This window comes from Triturus cristatus, chromosome 6, assembly GCF_964204655.1.
Source record: "Triturus cristatus chromosome 6, aTriCri1.1, whole genome shotgun sequence".
NCBI lineage: Eukaryota > Metazoa > Chordata > Amphibia > Caudata > Salamandridae > Triturus > Triturus cristatus.
Window position 1 is genome coordinate 1,080,948,528 of NC_140589.1, and position 21,477 is coordinate 1,080,970,004.

Consider the following 21,477-nt stretch of genomic DNA (forward strand, 5'->3'; position numbering starts at 1 on the left):
CTACTGAGAAAGTGGAAACCGTCTGACAGGTGAAGTTGTTGATGAAGTTGAAGATCCTGGTGAAGGTACTAGTGGTCAGTTTCAAATTGAGGACCAGAGTGAAAAGCTATTGCAAAATTACTGGTGGCAGCAAGAAAAAATAGTCTCGGATTCGACCAGTAAAAGGCTCTAGTTGAAAATCTGAGTCCTGGGAACCGCAAGAGAGAGAAAAGGGTTTAAACACCCAAGGCATTGACAAAATTTGCAAGACAAAGCACTGGCCAAATGAAAGGTTAGAATTGGTCAAGGAAGAACCAGAAGTAGTTGAAATCGATTCAGAGAACAACAAGAGTGAACCATCTGTTGCTAAAAGACCTGCAAGAAAGAGAATTCCAAACAGAAAGTACGCTTCACCTGAATAGGCGTATCTTGCGTAACAGCAAGATATCGAGATCTACAGTAAAAAAGCTGTTGCCAATTCATCTTTGAAAACCAGCTAGAAAAAAGCCACCTTGAACTTCTACAAATAAGTTTTGAGCTTTGAAAAAAATAAAGATGAAAAAAAAGTCTTGAGATTATGAACTGAGTAACAAAAAGAGAGCTGATTTTGATGCTGGATTTAGATTTTTGATTATTATTTTGGGGTTTTGGATTTTCATCAAAGGTTGAGAAAGGAGCATGAGGGAAAGGTTGAATTATTGTGCGTCATGGGCCTAAAGCAGTTAGGTCAATAGAATTTGTCGGTTAGAGTGAGTGTGAAAGAAGTTATGTTGTTAGTGGTTTTTCTAGTTTGTGAAGAACCAGTACTGAGAGGAATTTATCATGCGTGTGGTAAGCCTGCTTATTTCATCCGGCCTCGTAATTTGGTGGGTTCTTGCTATTTGACATTAGGGTTTCCTAGAACCTATCATGTGAATGGGATAAATTATGCTGTTAGTTTAAAGAGAGTGAAGCATGAATTTGAGCAGACAGGAGTAAATGTTTTAGGAGCTATGATTCCACCTATAGAAGAGGATATTAATGATGGAAAAATTTGAAGTTTACCTACGCTTGTGGACAGGCTCGCTTCTAACACCGATGGTGCTCAAATGCAGATTCATTCAGAATTAATTGCTATGTTGGCAATGATAATGCATAACAGCTTAGTGCTAGATATCCTTCTTGCAAAGGACGTCGGTGTAGGCAAGGTTTTGAAGGTAAGAGTGTTGCACCTTCATTCCAGATAACAGTAGGGTTATTAATGCCTATGTAAGCAATATTACTAGCATTTCTCATGAAGGCCAAGCTTTAGAAGAGAATGGCTTGTAGGAAGCAGTAGGATCCTCAGCCAGATCGGAAAGGGGTTTAGTTAGGCTGGCTGGATTGATATTTTAGGAGGTAGTATGTTTATAACACTATGAATCCCTGTAATTATTGTGTTGATTTCTGCAATTGTTCTTTTTCCCTTGTTCGAATTCTCTGAGCTGATGTTTCTAAATTGTGAGTGTATGAAGAAAAGAGGATAATTTAAGCAAGATGTACTAGATGTAAAAGAAATGGAAAAAGCAAGCAATCAAGTAGACAAACAACTGAAACTGTTGGAAGACTTGAATAATAAGAAGGAGAAACTGAGGCAGGCTATATCATAATTGTTGAATCATTTTTTCACCTTGACTATTCATAGGGGGAGATTGTTTAAGTTGTTTTGTGTTTTTTATATAATTTCGGACATTATTCACAATGTGCCTAATGTGAATTCACGTTTGAATTTACATGTATACACTGAAACGAAGATGTTGCACTTATGATTTTGCTATTATGTATTAAAGCATGTTTTTCTGGCTTATGTTGGCTCGTCCTGACAGGAACACGTTGGCAGGTACTAGTGCTTCTCAGTTAAGGCTCCATAGAAAGCCAAGATGGGCAAGAGCATGGAAATACCCGCACTGGAGACAAATGCATCCATCAGCAAAATTATTCTTGAGGTCGGTTCTTCACTTACTGTCTATCCCAGTTGATTCCGACTGCTTAGCTGGAGAACTTCGGAAAGGAAAACCAGGTTAGCAGTCTAGTTGTATGAAGCACACGCTGAATGCAAGTTTCCAATGTGCGTGCTCCGATAACGAATGGCGCACTTCAACTGAGATTGAGGAGCGTGTAGTGTCTCTTCTGCACGATTCAATTTTTGAGGTTGTGACTGGAAATTTAAGATGAATTGAGCCTCTTCTTGATGAGCGTCAGCGCCTGAAAAGTAGTGCCTCCGCTTCGGTTCTGAGCAGTTCGGCTGATGAAGATTTTACTAACATTTCTGACAGGATTCCAATGGTTTGAGAGGGAAGTAGTGTCTCAACTACTCTCTCTCTCTCTCATGTACCGATCTAATTCTACTTTTGAGAGGATCTTTCCTCACCTGAACGTTTGGTAAGCCTAGTCTTCCGTTTCTTCGATATTTTTATGGAACAACTGACTGACACGTTTCGTTTGTTTGTCATTAAGACGAAAGAGATAATAGCGCAAACTTGGAAAACAGACTATATTTTTTTTAAAAAAAGGAAATAATTGTGTATATATATATATATATATATATTTATACATATAAATAAAAATATACACATACATAGACACATATATACATACAAGTAGACACATACATATAGCCACACATATATATCTATATAGACATATATATACATATAGACACACACACATAGACATTTACATAGACACACACACATATAGACACACACACACACACATATAGATACACACAGATACACACACACACACACACACACACACACACACACACACACACACACATATATGTTATTAATTCCGTTGTGAAAGTTCAAGTGTTGAATTACTTTGACAGTGACTTGGAACTCCAAGGAAAGTTAAGGACAGAGTATTCCCATCAGAAGACTATTGCTAAACATTACAATTTTTGTCTTCAACATTTCTCAACCTACTATCAGTATCATTTAATAAAGAGTAGCTCAAGTCTTGCATTATTTGGGTAATTAGGTTAACATTATCAGTACTTATGTAATGGAAATGTGACACCTGCAGTTATATATGTAGATTTTTTATGTCCCATCTGTAGGTACCAAATGCCATAACGCCTTGTAGAGGAAAGACAAACAAGGTTCTAGCATAGGTGAAGTCACCCCCAGCAGGGCAACCTCTCTTGTTTCTCTATCCACTTCCCCTCCCCCCCCACTATATCCATATTTACAGTTACCATTACAGTTGGTGTGGTTACTGGTGGAGAGGCATTGGGTCCAGATTCCGCTCCTGTGTTACTTGACAAGGCTAAGCAGTTACTTGCAGTTACTAAGCAGTTACTTGACAAGGCCTCAATTGGATCTTGTTCAAAATTGAAGTTTCCTCCTACATGTTCATTGTTTATTATTTCTGCAGGATGCAGTGAAAAGAGTTATGTTTATTTCCATTGATGATGTTCTTGCTGGTCTCAAAGAAAACTTTAACAAAGACACAGTAGTGTTGCATTTGTCAGTGCCCTTCCACTATCTCACTGTACTGCATTAATTCACAATAATGTGCTGTTTTTTTTAACTAGTTTGTCCTGCCATATCCGGATGACAATAGCATAGATTGGCGGCAAAATTAATATTCATGAAGTGGGATACTGCTTAGATGCTCAGGCAATGTAGTGTTTTATGAAATTGTGCTCTGATTTGCTAGTGCTGTTGCTCACACCATGTTGCGTTTTCTGAAAATGATTTTCTATGCAAGAAAACTGTATATAAACCCTTAATTTTGAGGGTGAGCCAAAATACTTTCTGTTGCTATTATGGATGCTGTCTGTTTTTATCTTGCTTTTGAGGCTTACTTGTGAACTTTTCGGATTTTTGCACATCATTCTGTATAGCGCTATTTACTAAGAGCCTTCATGGCATAGACATGCATTAGCATTTATGATTTCTATACCGTAACTTTTGAATTATTGAAATAAATATTTGCATTTTATTTCTGCCCAAGAACTCAGTTACTGAATTTGTCCTTACTTAATTGACTGTGATTTGATGTGTTGCACGGTGGCTTATCTCACGGACACATTGCTTTGAAACATTGAGGTTAAACAGTCTCCACTCCCTTCACCCATGGGCATGCTGTTGAGGTAATATATTAAGGTCTAAAAATGTAGGGGGTTTCCCACAACCACATTTCTAATACACAGTTAAAATCTATATCTACTGAACTATGCATTCAATTATGTTATGTGATCAACTAAATTTTCTTAAGTGATCACTCTTCCTACAAACACAAATGTTTAATCAATTTCTAAAACCAGATATTTTAGGGAACTCACTCTTTTTTGGATTAAATAATAAACAAAATCAGTCAATTTCTGTTTAACATTTAATTTCTAGTGATGACAGCCATTACCTATGACCCAAGTTAAACTGCTTATTTTATCCAAATAACAATCACTTACGTAGAGGAGCCAAAAGCTCTGACCGCTTCTGTGTGTACTCCATTTCCAGCTCGTCATATCTATTTTGGTGGCTGGGTGTGTCTACAGATTTCAGCTGAACAACATAACTATCCAAGAGAGAATCCAGTAGTGCCACGAGCTGCTCAGTCAAAGTATTGCGTAGGGCACTGTCTGCCTGAGGATATACTTTCTTGAGAATAATTCCATGCTGGCAGATTATAGCTGGACGTATTCCTGCAGATCCACTGGATGCTAGAAGAAAAAAAGAAATTAAGTTGTTGTGCTAATTTACAAGCATCTTTGCATTAGCAATCTGAATAGGTCACCCGTTTTGATGCTTAACACATGTATCAGCATAACAGATAATAGTGAAAATGCAAAAATCAACTATGTACATTAGTAAAAGAAGAGGTTGTTGTTAGAAAGAGTCCAAGTGATATTATTAGAAACAACAACACAATATAATGCATAGATAACATTTTGTTCAGTATATACAAATATAGATATTTATTGATTGCAAGGCGTAAAAGTTTTTTTGGGCTGAAATTAAAAGGCCATTATGTATATTTTGATAAACAAACTGTTAGATATCTTGATGAATCACAAATTGTGACCAGTTACAACAATAATTTCTATGAAACTAATGGGTTCACCAGGGACGGATTCTCCGTTAGGGCTGTAGGGTTGCGCCCCGCCCCGATATTCCTTCCCGTTCATGTGCAAATAATAAATACATTGATTTATTTAGAGATAAGATTATATCTCTATACAAATCGATGTATTTTAGTCTGGCCTGTCTGTCCCAGGCTGTCTGCCCTGCCTCGCTGTGAAGCAGGAGACGGAAGCCAGGCAGTAAATTAGCTTTCTTAACTGTGACGCATGGCTTGTTGTTCTAAAGCCCTTTATAATTAACTATTGCCATTGTAGTCTATGGCAGTATTCTCTATAGGCCAGTGACTCTGTCAGCGTCATGGTTCAGGCGTTGGAGGCTCCCTCCCTGCGTGAGAGCAGACGTCCGTCATTCAGTAGCATAGATCCCACCCATTTCCATTTGTCACAGGTAGGCCTGAATGCAAGCACGTGTGTTTTGGTGCCTTGTTCTCCGAAATGGTCAGTGGACGCACTGGACGGACACCTTCACATCACCAGGAGACACGGACCTGTTGGCAGCCAGATCGACCTTGGCAGCGAATGTTTGTAATACACTAGCTGAACCGTAGTGTGTACACTACTTCTACAAGTAACAGCTCCTGCAGCTTAAAATACTGTTCGTTGATAATAGTGCTGACTAATCAGGATACTGCCGATTTGAATCTATTTAAGTGATAAGACAGTCATGCCGATATATTTACATACCGGCGGAGCAAACCGGTTGTCATGCAGCGCCCAATTAATAACGCGCAGCTGGAGACTTCAGGGTGTTTTTAGGTGTCGCCTACGCAGCGCGCATGACCTTTAGCCGGCGCTCTGCTCTTTTTGGAAGCACATACTCATGCTTGTGGCAGCATCCACCTTGCGAAAGCGAGCAGGGGCGCGCCCACAAGCACGAGTATGTGCTTCCAAAAAGAGCCGACTGCGCGCTCGCACGCACCACTCCCGAGCCAGCAGAGACGATTGCAGTGCCAGCAGTGTGTTTTGCTTTTACTGTGACAAGCATGTGTGTGCTTTAAAATAGCCGCATTAGTTATTTACTCGCGCACGGCTATCATTTACTTTGCGTTTTGCTTTTTCTGTGACAGTTTTCTCATCACTTCTTCCCTTGTGTTCTATCTTGCTTTCTTCTTTTTTTATCATTCACTCTGTGTTTTGCTTTTACCTTTTCTCACTATTTGTCACCACGCCCACCACCACTTCCACCACCACCACGTCAACCACCACTCCCAAGTCCACCACCACCACGTCCACCATCACCACCACGTCCACCACCACCATGTCCACCACCACATTCCCAACCACTACCATGTCCACCACCACTACCATGTCCACCACCATGTCCACCACCACCACAATGTCCCCCACATCCACCACCACCACGTCCACTACCACCACATCCACCACCACGTCCACCACCACCACATCCACCACCATGTGCACCACCACGTCAGCCACCACCACATCAACCACCAACACCACATCCACTACCAGCACATCCACCACCACATCAACCACCACGTCCACCACCATCACCAGGTCCACCACTACCACCACGTCTACAACCACCACGTCTACCACCACCACCACGTGCACCACCACACTGTCCTCCACCACACTGTCCTCCACCACGTTCACAACCATGTCCACCACCATGCCCACCACCATGTCCACCACCATGTCCACAACCACCACGACCACCACCACCACCACGTCCACCACCACCAGCACGTCCACCACCACCAGCATATCCACCACCACCAGCACGTCCACCACCACCAGCACGTCCATCACCACAATGTCCACCACATCAACCACCACCACATCCACCACCACATCCACCACCACCACGTCCACCACCACCACGTCCACCACCACCACGTCCACCACCACATCCACCACCACCACAACCACATCCATCACCACCATGTTCACCACCATGTCCACCACCACCATCACACCCACCACCACCATGTCCACCATCATGTCCACTACAACCAACACAAACACCACCACCACGTCCACCACCACCATTTCCACCACAATGTCCACCACCACCACCACCACGTCCACCACATCCACCACCACCACGTCCACCACCACCACGTCCACCACCAAATCCACCATCACCACATCCACCACCACCACAACCACGTCCACCACCACGTCCACCACCACCACCACCACCACCACGGCCTCCACCACCACGGCCTCCACCACCACGGCCTCCACCACCACCAGATCCACCACCATGTCCACCACCATGTCGACCACCACATCCACCACCACCACCACGTCCACCACCACATCCCCACCACAACCATGTCCACCACCAGCACGTCCACCACCAGCACGTCCACCACCACCATCACCACAATGTCCACCACATCAACCACCACCACTATGTCCACTACCATGTCCACCAACACCACGTCAACCACCAGGTCCACTACTACCACCACCACGTCCACCACCACCACCACCACGTCCACCACCACATCCACCACCACCAGGTCCACTACCACCAGGTCCACTACCACCAGGTCCACCACTACCGCCACCATGTCCCCCACCACCATGTCCACCACCAACACGTCCACCACCACGCCCACCACATCCAACACCACCACATCCACAACCACCACCCCGTCCTCCACCATCATGCCCACCACAACAATGTCCTCCACCACCAATGTCCACAACCACGTCCACCACCACGTTCACCACATCTACCACTACCATGTCCACCACCACCACAATGTCAACCACCATTTCCACCACCACCACGTCCACCACCACAAACACCAGCTAGTTCACCATGTCCACCACTACATCCACCATCACCACCAGGTTCACCACCACCAAGTCCACCACCACTACGTCCACCACTATGTCCAGCACCACATCCACCACCATGTCCACCACCACCACGTCCATGTCCACCACCACCACATCCATCACCACCACCACCACATCCACCACCAGGTCCACCACCACCACGTCCACCACCAGCATGTCCACCACCACCACATCCATCACCACCACATCCACGCACACCACCATATCCACCACGTCCACCACCACATCCCCACCACCATGTCCACCACAACCATTTCCACCAGCATGTCCAACAGCACCAGCACGTCCACCATCACTTTCACCACATCCACCACCAAGTGCACCACCACGTCCACCATCACGTCAATCACCACCACATCCACCACTATGTCCACCACCACGCCCTCCACCACCACATCCACCACCATGTCCACCACCACGCCCTCCACCACCACCACGTCTATCATGTCCACCACCACCACGTCCACCATCACCACAACGTCCACCAGGTCCACCACCACCATGTCCACCACCACATTCCCAACCAGTACCATGTCCACCACCTCATCCACCACCATGTCCACCACCACAATGTCCCCCATATCCACCACCACCACCACATCCACCACCACCACGTCCACTACCACATCCACCACCACGTCCACCACCACCACATCCACCACCACCACCACATCCACCACCAGGTCCACCACCACTTCAGTCACCATCACATCAACCACCAACACCACGTCCACTACCACATCCACCACCACATCACCACATTGTCCACCACCATCACCAGGTCCACCACCACCACGTCCACCATCACCACCACATCCACCATGGCCACCACCACCATGTCCACCACCACGTCCACCACCACATTCCCAACCACTACCATGTCCACCACCACCACCACGTCCACCACCATGTCCACCACCACCACCACAATGTCCCCCACGTCCATTACCCCCACGTCCACCACCACCATGTCCACCACCACGTCCACTACCACATCCACCACCACGTCCACCACCACCACATCCACCACCACATCCACCACCAGTTCCACCACCATGTCCACCACCACGTCAGCCACCACCACAACCACCAACACCACGTCCACAACCACATCCACCACCACCACATCCACCACCACCACATCAACCACCACGTCCACCACCATCACCAGGTCCACCACTACCACCACCACCACGTCTACAACCACATCAACCACCACCACCACCACGTCCACCACCACATCCACCACCACATCCACCACCACACTGTCCTCCACCACGTTCACCACAATGCCCACCACCATGCCCACTACCATGTCCACCACCATGTCCACCACCATGTCCACCACCATGTCCACCAACACCATGTCCACCACCACTTCCACCACCATGTCCACCACCACCATGTCCACCACCTCGTCCACCACCACCTCGTCCACCACCACCACGTCCACCATGACCACGTCCACCATGACCACGTCCACCATGACCACGTCCACCACGTCCACCACCATGTTCACCACCACCACATCCATCACCACCACATCCACCACCACATCCACCACCATGTTCACCACCACCACATCCATCACCACCACCACCATGTTCACCACCACATCCACCACCACCATGTCCACCACGTCCACCAAATCCACCACATCCACCACCACCACCACGTCCACTGGCACCACCACCACCACGGCCTCCACCACCATGTCCACCACCACATCCACCACCACCAGATCCACCACCACCACGTCCACCACCACTATGTCCTCCACCACGTTCACCACAATGCCCACCATCATGTCCACCACTATGTCCACCACTATGTCCACCACTATGTCCACCACCATGTCCACCAACACCATGTCCACCACCACTTCCACCACCATGTCCACCACCACCATGTCCACCACCACCACGTCCACCACCACCACGTCCACCACCACCACGTCCACCACCACCACGTCCACCACCACCACGTCCACCACCACCACGTCCACCACCACCACGTCCACCACCACCACGTCCACCACCACCACGTCCACCACCACCACGTCCACCATGACCACGTCCACCATGACCTCATCCACCATGACCACGTCCACCATGACCACGTCCACCACCACCACTACAACCACCACATCCACCACCACATCCATCACCACCACCATGTTCACCACCACATCCACCACCACCATGTCCACCACATCCACCACGTCCACCAAATCCACCACCACATCCACCACCACCACGTCCACTGGCACCACCACCACCATGTCCACCTCCACCACCACCAGATCCACCACCACCACGTCCACTACCACTATATCCTCCACCACGTTCACCACAATGCCCACCACCATGTCCACCACCATGTCCACCACCATGTCCACCACCACTTCCACCACCATGTCCACCACCACCATGTCCACCACCACCATGTTCACCACCACCTCGTCCACCACCACCATGTCCACCATGACCACGTCCACCATGACCTCGTCCACCATGACCACGTCCACCACCACCACAACCACCACCACATCCACCACCATGTGAACCACCACCACATCCATCACCACCACATCCACCACCATGTTCACCACCACATCCACCACCACCATGTCCACCACATCCACCACGTCCACCAAATCCACCACCACCACATCCACCAAAACGTCCACTGGCACCACCACCACCACGGCCTCCACCACCATGTCCACCACCACATCCACCACCACCAGATCCACCACCACCACGTCCACCACCACGTCCACCACCACATCCACCACCACCACGTCCACCACCACACCCACCACTCCACCACCACATCCCCACCACAACCATGTCCACCACCAGCACATCCACCACCACCAGCACATCCACCACCACCAGCATGTCCCCCACCACCAGCATGTCCCCCACTACCATGTCCACCACCACCAGCATCACAATGTCCATCACATCAACCACCACAACATCCACCACCACTACGTCCACTACCATGTCCACCAACACCACGTCCACCACCACCATGTCCACCACTACCACCACCACGCCCACCATCACCATGCCCACCACATCCACCACCACCACGTCCACTACCACATCCACCACCATGTCCACCACCACATCCACCACCACATCCACCACCACATCCACCACCACATCCACCACCACCACCACCACATCCACCACCAGGTCCACCACCACCACCAGGTCCACCACCACCACCACCAGGTCCACCACCACCAGGTCCACCACCATCACCACCAGGTCCACCACCAACACGTCAGCTACCACCACATCAACCACCAACACCACGTCCACCACCACATCCACCACCACAACATCCACCATGTCCACCACCATCACCAGGTCCACCACCACCACGTCTACAACCACCACCACGTCCACCACCACATCCACCACCACACTGTCCTCCACCACGTTCACCACAATGCCCACCACCATGTCCACCACCACGTCCACCACCACCACGTCCACCACCACCACGTCCACCACCACCATGTCCACCACCACCATGTCCACCACCACCTCGTCCACCACCACCTCGTCCACCACCACCGCGTCCACCACCACCGCGTCCACCACCACCGCGTCCACCACGACCACGTTCACCACGACCACGTTCACCACGACCACGTCAACCATGACCACGTCCACCATGACCACGTCCACCATGACCACAACCACCACCACAACCACCACCATGCGCACCACCACATCCATCACCACCACCACATCCACCACCACATCCACCACCATGTTCACCACCACCACATCCATCACCACCACCATGTTCACCACCACATCCCCCACCACCATGTCCACCACATCCACCACGTCCACCACCAAATCCACCATCACCACATCCACCACCACGTCCAGCAGGTCCACCACCATCACCACCACGTCCACTGCCACCACCACATCCACCACCACCACGGCCTCCACCACCACCATGTCCACCACCACCAGATCCACCACCACCACCATGTCCACTACCACGTCCACCACCACATCCACCACCACCACGTCCACCACCACCACGTCCACCACCACCACGTCCAGCAGGTCCACCACCATCACCACCACATCCACTGCCACCACCACATCCACCACCACCACATCCCCACCACAACCATGTCCACCACCACCTCGTCCACCATGACCATGTCCACCACCACCACCACAACCACCACCACGTCCACCACCATGTGCACCACCACCACATCCATCACCACCACCACATCCACCACCATGTTCACCACCACCACATCCATCACCACCACCATGTTCACCACCACATCCACCACCACCATGTCCACCACATCCACCATCACCATGTCCACCACGTCCACCACCACGTCCACTGCCACCACCACATCCACCACCACCACGGCCTCCACCACCACCATGTCCACCACCATGTCCACCACCACGTCCACCACCACCAGATCCACCACCATGTCCACCACCACGTCCACCACCACATCCACCACCACCACGTCCACCACTCCACCAGCACATCCCCAGCACAAACATGTCCACCACCAGCACATCCACCACCACCAGCACGTCCACCACCACCAGCATCACAATGTCCACCACCTCAACCACCACCACGTCCACCACCACTACGTCCACTACCATGTCCACCAACACCATGTCCACCACCACCACATCAACCACCAGGTCCACTACTACCACCACCACATCCACCACCACCACGTCCACCACCACCACGTCCACCACATCCACCACCACGTCCACCACCACGTCCACCACCACATCCACCACCACGTCCACCACCACCACATCCACCACCAGGTCCACCACCACTTCAGTCACCACCACATCAACCACCAACACCACGTCCACTACCACATCCACCACAACATCAACCACCACGTTCACCACATTGTCCACCACCATCACCAGGTCCACCACCACCACGTCCACCATCACCACCACATCCACCATGTCCACCACCACCATGTCCACCACCACGTCCACCACCACATTCCCAACCACTACCATGTCCACCACCACCACCACGTCCACCACCATGTCCACCACCACCACCACAATGTCCCCCACGTCCACCACCACCACGTCCACTACCACATCCACCACCACCACCACGTCCACCACCAACACATCCACCACCACGTCAGCCACCACCACAACCACCAACACCACGTCCACCACCACATCCACCACCACATCAACCACCACGTCCACCACCATCACCAGGTCCACCACTATCACCACCACCACGTCTACAACCACATCAACCACCACCACCACCACGTCCACCACCACCACCAGATCCACCACCACACTGTCCTCCACCACGTTCACCACAATGCCCACCACCATGTCCACCACTATGCCCACCACCATGTCCACCACTATGTCCACCACTATGTCCACCAACACCATGTCCACCACCATGTCCACCACCACCACCACCACATCCACCACCACTATGTCCTCCACCACGTTCACCACAATGCCCACCACCATGCCCACCACCATGTCCACCACCATGTCCACCACCATGTCCACCAACTCCATGTCCACCACCACATCCACGACCATGTCCACCACCACCATGTCCACCACCACCATCACCATGTCCACCACCACCACGTCCACCACAACCACGTCCACCACAACCACGTCCACCACAACCACGTCCACCACAACCACGTCCACCACAACCACGTCCACCATGACCACGTCCACCACAACCACGTCCACCACAACCACCACGTCCACCACCATGTGAACCACCACCACATCCATCACCACCACATCTACCACCACATCCACCACCATGTTCACCACCACCACATCCATCACCACCACCATGTTCACCACCACATCCACCACCACCATGTCCACCACATCCACCACGTCCACCAAATCCACCACCACATCCACCACCACCACCACCACGTCCACTGGCACCACCACGGCCTCCACCACCATGTCCACCACCACATCCATCACCACCAGATCCACCACCACCACGTCCACCACCACTATGTCCTCCACCACGTTCACCACAATGCCCACCACCATGTCCATCACTATGTCCACCACCATGTCCACCAACTCCATGTCCACCACCACTTCCACCACCATGTCCACCACCACTTCCACCACCATGTCCACCACCACCATGTCCACCACCACCATGTCCACCACCACCATGTCCACCACCATCTCGTCCACCACCACCACGTCCACAATGACCACGTCCACAATGACCACGTCCACCATGACCACGTCCACCATGACCACGTCCACCATGACCACGTCCACCATGACCACGTCCACCATGACCACGTCCACCACCACCACCACCACCACAACCACCACCATGTGAACCACCACCACATCCATCACCACCACATCCACCACCACATCCACCACCATGTTCACCACCACCACATCCATCACCACCACCATGTTCACCACCACATCCACCACCACCATGTCCACCACATCCACCATGTCCACCAAATCCACCACCACCACATCCACCACCACCACTACTGGCACCACCACCACCACGGCCTCCACCACCATGTCCACCACCATGTCCACCACCAGATCCACCACCACCACGTCCACCACCACATCCACCACCACCACGTCCACCACCACACCCACCACCACATCCCCACCACAACCATGTCCACCACCAGCACATCCACCACCATCAGCATGTCCCCCACCACCATGTCCACCACCACCAGCATCACAATGTCCATCACATCAACCACCACTACATCCACCACCACTACGTCCACTACCATGTCCACCAATACCACGTCCACCACCACCATGTCCACCACTACCACCACCATGTCCACCACCACCACGTCCACTACCACATCCACCACCACGTCCACCACGTCCACCACCACCACATCCACCACCACCACATCCACCACCACCACATCCACCACCACGTCAGCCACCACCACAACCACCAACACCACGTCCACCACCACATCCACCACCACCACATCAACCACCACGTCCACCACTATCACCACCACCACGTCTACAACCACATCAACCACCACCACCACCACCACGTCCACCACCACCACCACATCCACCACCACACTGTCCTCCACCACGTTCACCACCATGTCCACCACCATGTCCACCACTATGTCCACCAACACCATGTCCACCAACACCATGTCCACCAACACCATGTCCACCACCATGTCCACCACCACCACCACCACATCCACCACCACTATGTCCTCCACCACGTTCACCACAATGCCCACCACCATGCCCACCACCATGTCCACCACCATGTCCACCAACTCCATGTCCACCACCACTTCCACCACCATGTCCACCACCACCATGTCCACCACCACCATGTCCACCACCACCACGACCACGCCCACCACGACCACGTCCACCACGACCACGTCCACCACGACCACGTCCACCACGACCACGTCCACCACGACCACGTCCACCATGACCACGTCCACCATGACCACGTCCACCATGACCACGTCCACCACCACCACCACGTCCACCACCATGTGAACCACCACCACATCCATCACCACCACATCTACCACCACCACATCCACCACCATGTTCACCACCACCACATCCATCACCACCACCATGTTCACCACCACATCCACCACCACCATGTCCACCACATCCACCACGTCCACCAAATCCACCACCACATCCACCACCACCACGTCCACTGGCACCACCACGGCCTCCACCACCATGTCCACCACCACATCCATCACCACCAGATCCACCACCACCACGTCCACCACCACTATGTCCTCCACCACGTTCACCACAATGCCCACCACCATGTCCACCACTATGTCCACCACCATGTCCACCAACTCCATGTCCACCACCACTTCCACCACCATGTCCACCACCACTTCCACCACCATGTCCACCACCACCATGTCCACCACCACCATGTCCACCACCATCTCGTCCACCACCACCACGTCCACCATGACCACGTCCACCATGACCACGTCCACCATGACCACGTCCACCACCACAACCACCACCACCACCATGTGAACCACCACCACATCCATCACCACCACATCCACCACCACATCCACCACCATGTTCACCACCACCACATCCATCACCACCACCATGTTCACCACCACATCCACCACCACCATGTCCACCACATCCACCACGTCCACCAAATCCACCACCACCACATCCACCACCACCACCACTGGCACCACCACCACCACGGCCTCCACCACCATGTCCACCACCACATCCACCACCACCAGATCCACCACCACCACGTCCACCACCACATCCACCACCACCACGTCCACCACCACACCCACCACCACATCCCCACCACAACCATGTCCACCACCAGCACATCCACCACCACCAGCATGTCCCCCACCACCATGTCCACCACCACCAGCATCACAATGTCCATCACATCAACCACCACTACATCCACCACCACTACGTCCACTACCATGTCCACCAATACCACGTCCACCACCACCATGTCCACCACTACCACCACCATGTCCACCACCACCACGCCCACCACCACCATGCCCACCACATTCACCACCACCACGTCCACTACCACATCTACCACCACATCTACCACCACGTCTACCACCACGTCTACCACCACCACCACATCCAACACCAGGTCCACCACCACCACGTCAGCCACCACCACATCCACCACCATGTCCACCACCATCACCAGGTCCACCACTACCACCACCACCACGTCTACAACCACCACCACGTCCACCACCACATCCACCACCACACTGTCCTCCACCACGTTCACCACAATGCCCACCACCATGTCCACCACCACGTCCACCACCACCACGTCCACCACCACCATGTCCACCACCACCTCGCCCACCACCACCACATCCACCACGACCGCGTCCACCACGACCGCGTCCACCACGACCGCGTCCACCACGACCGCGTTCACCATGACCACGTCCACCATGACCACGTCCACCATGACCACGTCCACCATGACCACGTCCACCATGACCACAACCACCACCACCACCACGTCCACCACCATGCGCACCACCACCACATCCATCACCACGTCCACCACCACATCCATCACCACCACCATGTTCACCACCACATCCCCCACCACCATGTCCACCACATCCACCACGTCCACCACCAAATCCACCATCACCACATCCACCACCACCACGTCCAGCAGGTCTACCACGATCACCACCACGTCCACTGCCACCACCACGGCATCCACCACCACCACCATGTCCACTACCATGTCCACCACCACATCCACCACCACCACGTTCACCACCACCACCATATCCAGCAGGTCCACCACCATCACCACCACGTCCACTGCCACCACCACATCCACCACCACCACATCCCCACCACAACCATGTCCACCACCAGCACGTCCACCACCACCAGCACGTCCACCACCACCAGCACGTCCACTACCACCAGCATGTCTACCACCACCAGCATCATAATGTCCACCACATCAACCACCACCACCACATCCACCACCACTACGTCCACTAACATGTCCACCAATACCATGTCTACCACCACCACGTCAACCACCAGGTCCACTACTACCACCACCACGTCCACCACCACCACATCCCCCATGACCATGTCCACCACCACCACCACAACCACCAACACCACGTCCACCACCATGTGCACCACCACCACATCCATCACCACATCCACCACCATGTTCACCACCACCACATCCATCACCACCACCACATCCACCACCATGTCCACCACATCCACCACCAGCATGTCCACCACGTCCACCACCAGGTCCACTGCCACCACCACATCCACCACCACCACGGCCTCCACCACCACCATGTCCATTTCCATGTCCACCACCACGTCCACCACCACCAGATCCACCACCACGTCCACCACCACATCCACCACCACCACGTCCACCACTCCACCAGCACATCCCCAACACAACCATGTCCACCACCAGCACATCCACCACCACCAGCACGTCCACCACCAGCATCACAATGTCCACCACATCAACCACCACCACGTCCACCACCACTACGTCCACTACCATGTCCACCAACACCATGTCCACCACCACCACGTCAACCACCAGGTCCACTACTACCACCACCACATCCACCACCACCACGTCCACCACCACCACGTCCACCACCACCACATCCACCACCACCACCACGTCCACCACCACCACGTCCGCCACCACCATGTCCACCACTACCACCATGTCCACCATTACCACCATGTCCACCACCACCATGTCCACCACCAGGTCCACCACCACCATGTCCACCACTACCACCACCATGTCCACCACCACCATGCCCACTACATCCACCACCACCACATCCACCACCACCACATCCACTACCACATCCACCACCACGTCCACCACCACCACCACGTCCACCACCACCATGTCCACCACCACCACCATGTCCACCACTACCACCATGTCCACCACCATGTCCACCACCAACACGTCCACCACCACCATGCCCACCACATCCACCACCACCACATCCACCAACACCACATCCACCAACACCACATCCACCACCACGTCCACCACCACCACGTCCACCACCACCAGATCCACCACCAGGTCCACCACCACCACGTCAGCCACCACCACATCAACCACCAACACCACGTCCACCACCAAATCCACCACCGCCACATCAACCACCACGTCCACCACCATGTCCACCACCATCACCAGGTCCAACACTACCACCACCACCACGTCTACAACCACCACATCTACCACCACCACCACGTCCACCACCACCACCATGTCCACCACCACATCCACCACCACACTGTCCTCCACCACGTTCACCACAATGCCCACCACCATGTTCATGTCCACCAACACCATGTCCACCACCACATCCAACACCACCATGTCCACCAACACCTCATCCACCACCACCTCGTCCACCACGACCACATCCACCACGACCACATCCACCACCATGTGCACCACCACCACATCCATCACCACCACCATGTTCACCACCACATCCACCACCACCACCACCACCACGTCCACCACCAAATCCACCATCACCACATCCACCACCACCACCACCACCACCACCACGTCCACTGCCACCACCAACACGGCCTCCACCAACACCATGTCCACCACCATGTCCACCACCACCAGCTCCACCACCAGCACGTCCACCACTACCAGCACGTCCACCACCAGCAGCACGTCCACCACTGCCAGCACGTCCACCACCACCAGCACGTCCACCACCACCAGCATCACAATGTCCACCACATCAACCACCACCACATTCACCACCACCACGTCAACCACCAGGTCCACTACTACCACCATCACATCCACCACCACATCCACCACCACCATGTCCACCACGTACACCACCATGTCCACCACTACCACCATGTCCACCACCACCACCATGTCCACCACCAACACCATGTCTACCACCACCAGGTCCACCACCACCACATCCACCACCACCATGCCCACCACATCCACCACCACCACCACGTCCTCCACCACCACGTCCACCAACACCACGCCCACCACCACGATGTTCTCCACCACCAATGTCCACAACCATGTCCACCACCACCAGCACGTTCACGACCATGCCCACCACCACCACCACGTCCACCACCATGTCAACCACCATTTCCACCACCACCACGTCCACCACCACCAGCTAGTTCACCTGTCGTAAATTGGCTGCGATTAAATTAGCGTTAGCGGAATCCATCTGGTATTTAGAGGCTATCCTGTACAACTCTGTTCCTTTCAGATTAGAGTGTGTGCTTTTTGTTATATGTTTGTGTGTCTAAAGTCGATGTCTATGTGTTACACAGTATTTTCACCACAGATAACGTTATGGATAGCGTTAAGAGGAGATTACTGTATCACTTCTTTTTCAGATCACTAATCACACACGATGGATTGATCCTCGATCTACGCGACGTATGGCTTTTTTCTCCCTTTTTGTTTTCTAGGTTAATGGACCATATAAGACCTATCTAGGCATTATTAACCATAGGAGGTTATTTTCTTCCTACATTGATTTATTCACTCTTTTCATTTGAACACATCACTGTGAGTTTTAGTAAGGGATCCTTAAGGTCCTGAAGAAGAAGCTTGGGGAAGCTTCGAAACATGTCGGCACCATCAGGAGGCACAGTTCATTGAGGCATACTTCCTCCTCCCCCCACCATTTTACTAATACCAGCTCAAACGGTATAATAAACTTCTTTAGACCAAAGAGCCAGGTATTCTTTTAATTCACGTTTCCATCCACTCCTGACCCTTCCTCTCACACCCTCGCATCACACATATTCGTCTCATTTATAACAGTGCTCCCGCGTAGACGTAGGTCGTAGCACGCCCCGTCCCGTAGAGGGGCGGTAAGACCCCTATGATGAAGCATGACACCAAGGGCCCTTTTGGTGTGTGAGGGGTATTTAAACAACTGATTTGTATTCTCCACGGCTGTGGCATACATATAATCCTCTTGTGGGAGTCTCTTGACATACTCAACCAACGGGTGGATCCCTATGTTTATTAGCAAAAATGTCCACCACCAGGTCCACCACCACCAGGTCCACCACATCCACCACCCCACCACGTCCTCCACCACATCAACCACCACCACGATGTCCTCCACCACCAATGTCCACCACCACGTTCACCATCCACCACGACCATGTCCACCACCACGTCCACCATGTCAACCACCATTTCCACCACCACCAGCTAGTTCACCACCATGTCCACCACCACGTCCACCACCACCACGTCCACCACCATGTTCACCACCACCACATCCATCACCACCACCACCATGTTCACCACCACAACATCCATCACCACCACCACCATGTTCACCACTACATCCACCACCACCATGTCCACCACGTCCACCACTACCACATCCACCACGTCCACCACCAAATCCACCATCACCACATCCACCACCACCACGTCCACCCGTTCCACCACCACCATCACGTCCACTGCCACCACCACATCCACCACCACGGCCTCCACCACCACCATGTCCACCACCATGTTCACCACCACATCCACCATGTCCACCACCACGTCTACCACCACATCCACCACCATGTCCACCACTACGCCCACCACCACAACCATGTCCACCACCAGCACATCCACCACCACCAGCACGTCCACCACCACCAGCATGTCCACCACCACCAGCATCACAATGTCCACCACATCAACCACCACCACATCCACCACCACCACATCCACCACCACCATGTCCACCACCACCACATCCACCACCACCACGTCCACCACCATGTCCACCACCACCATGTCCACCACTACCACCATGTCCACCACTACCACCAGGTCCACCACCACCATCATGT

General features: G+C 52.8%; 1 protein-coding gene across 1 annotated transcript in view; it reads right to left on the bottom strand.

Annotated features, from left to right (window-relative positions):
* Positions 1–21,477, bottom strand: part of NUP133 (nucleoporin 133) — a 1,584,091-nt gene that overhangs the window by 669,677 nt on the left and 892,937 nt on the right. The window contains exon 18 of the mRNA XM_085611954.1: positions 4,418–4,669. Coding sequence (XP_085468080.1) covers positions 4,418–4,669 — 252 coding nt within the window. The remainder of the gene's footprint in view (positions 1–4,417; positions 4,670–21,477) is intronic.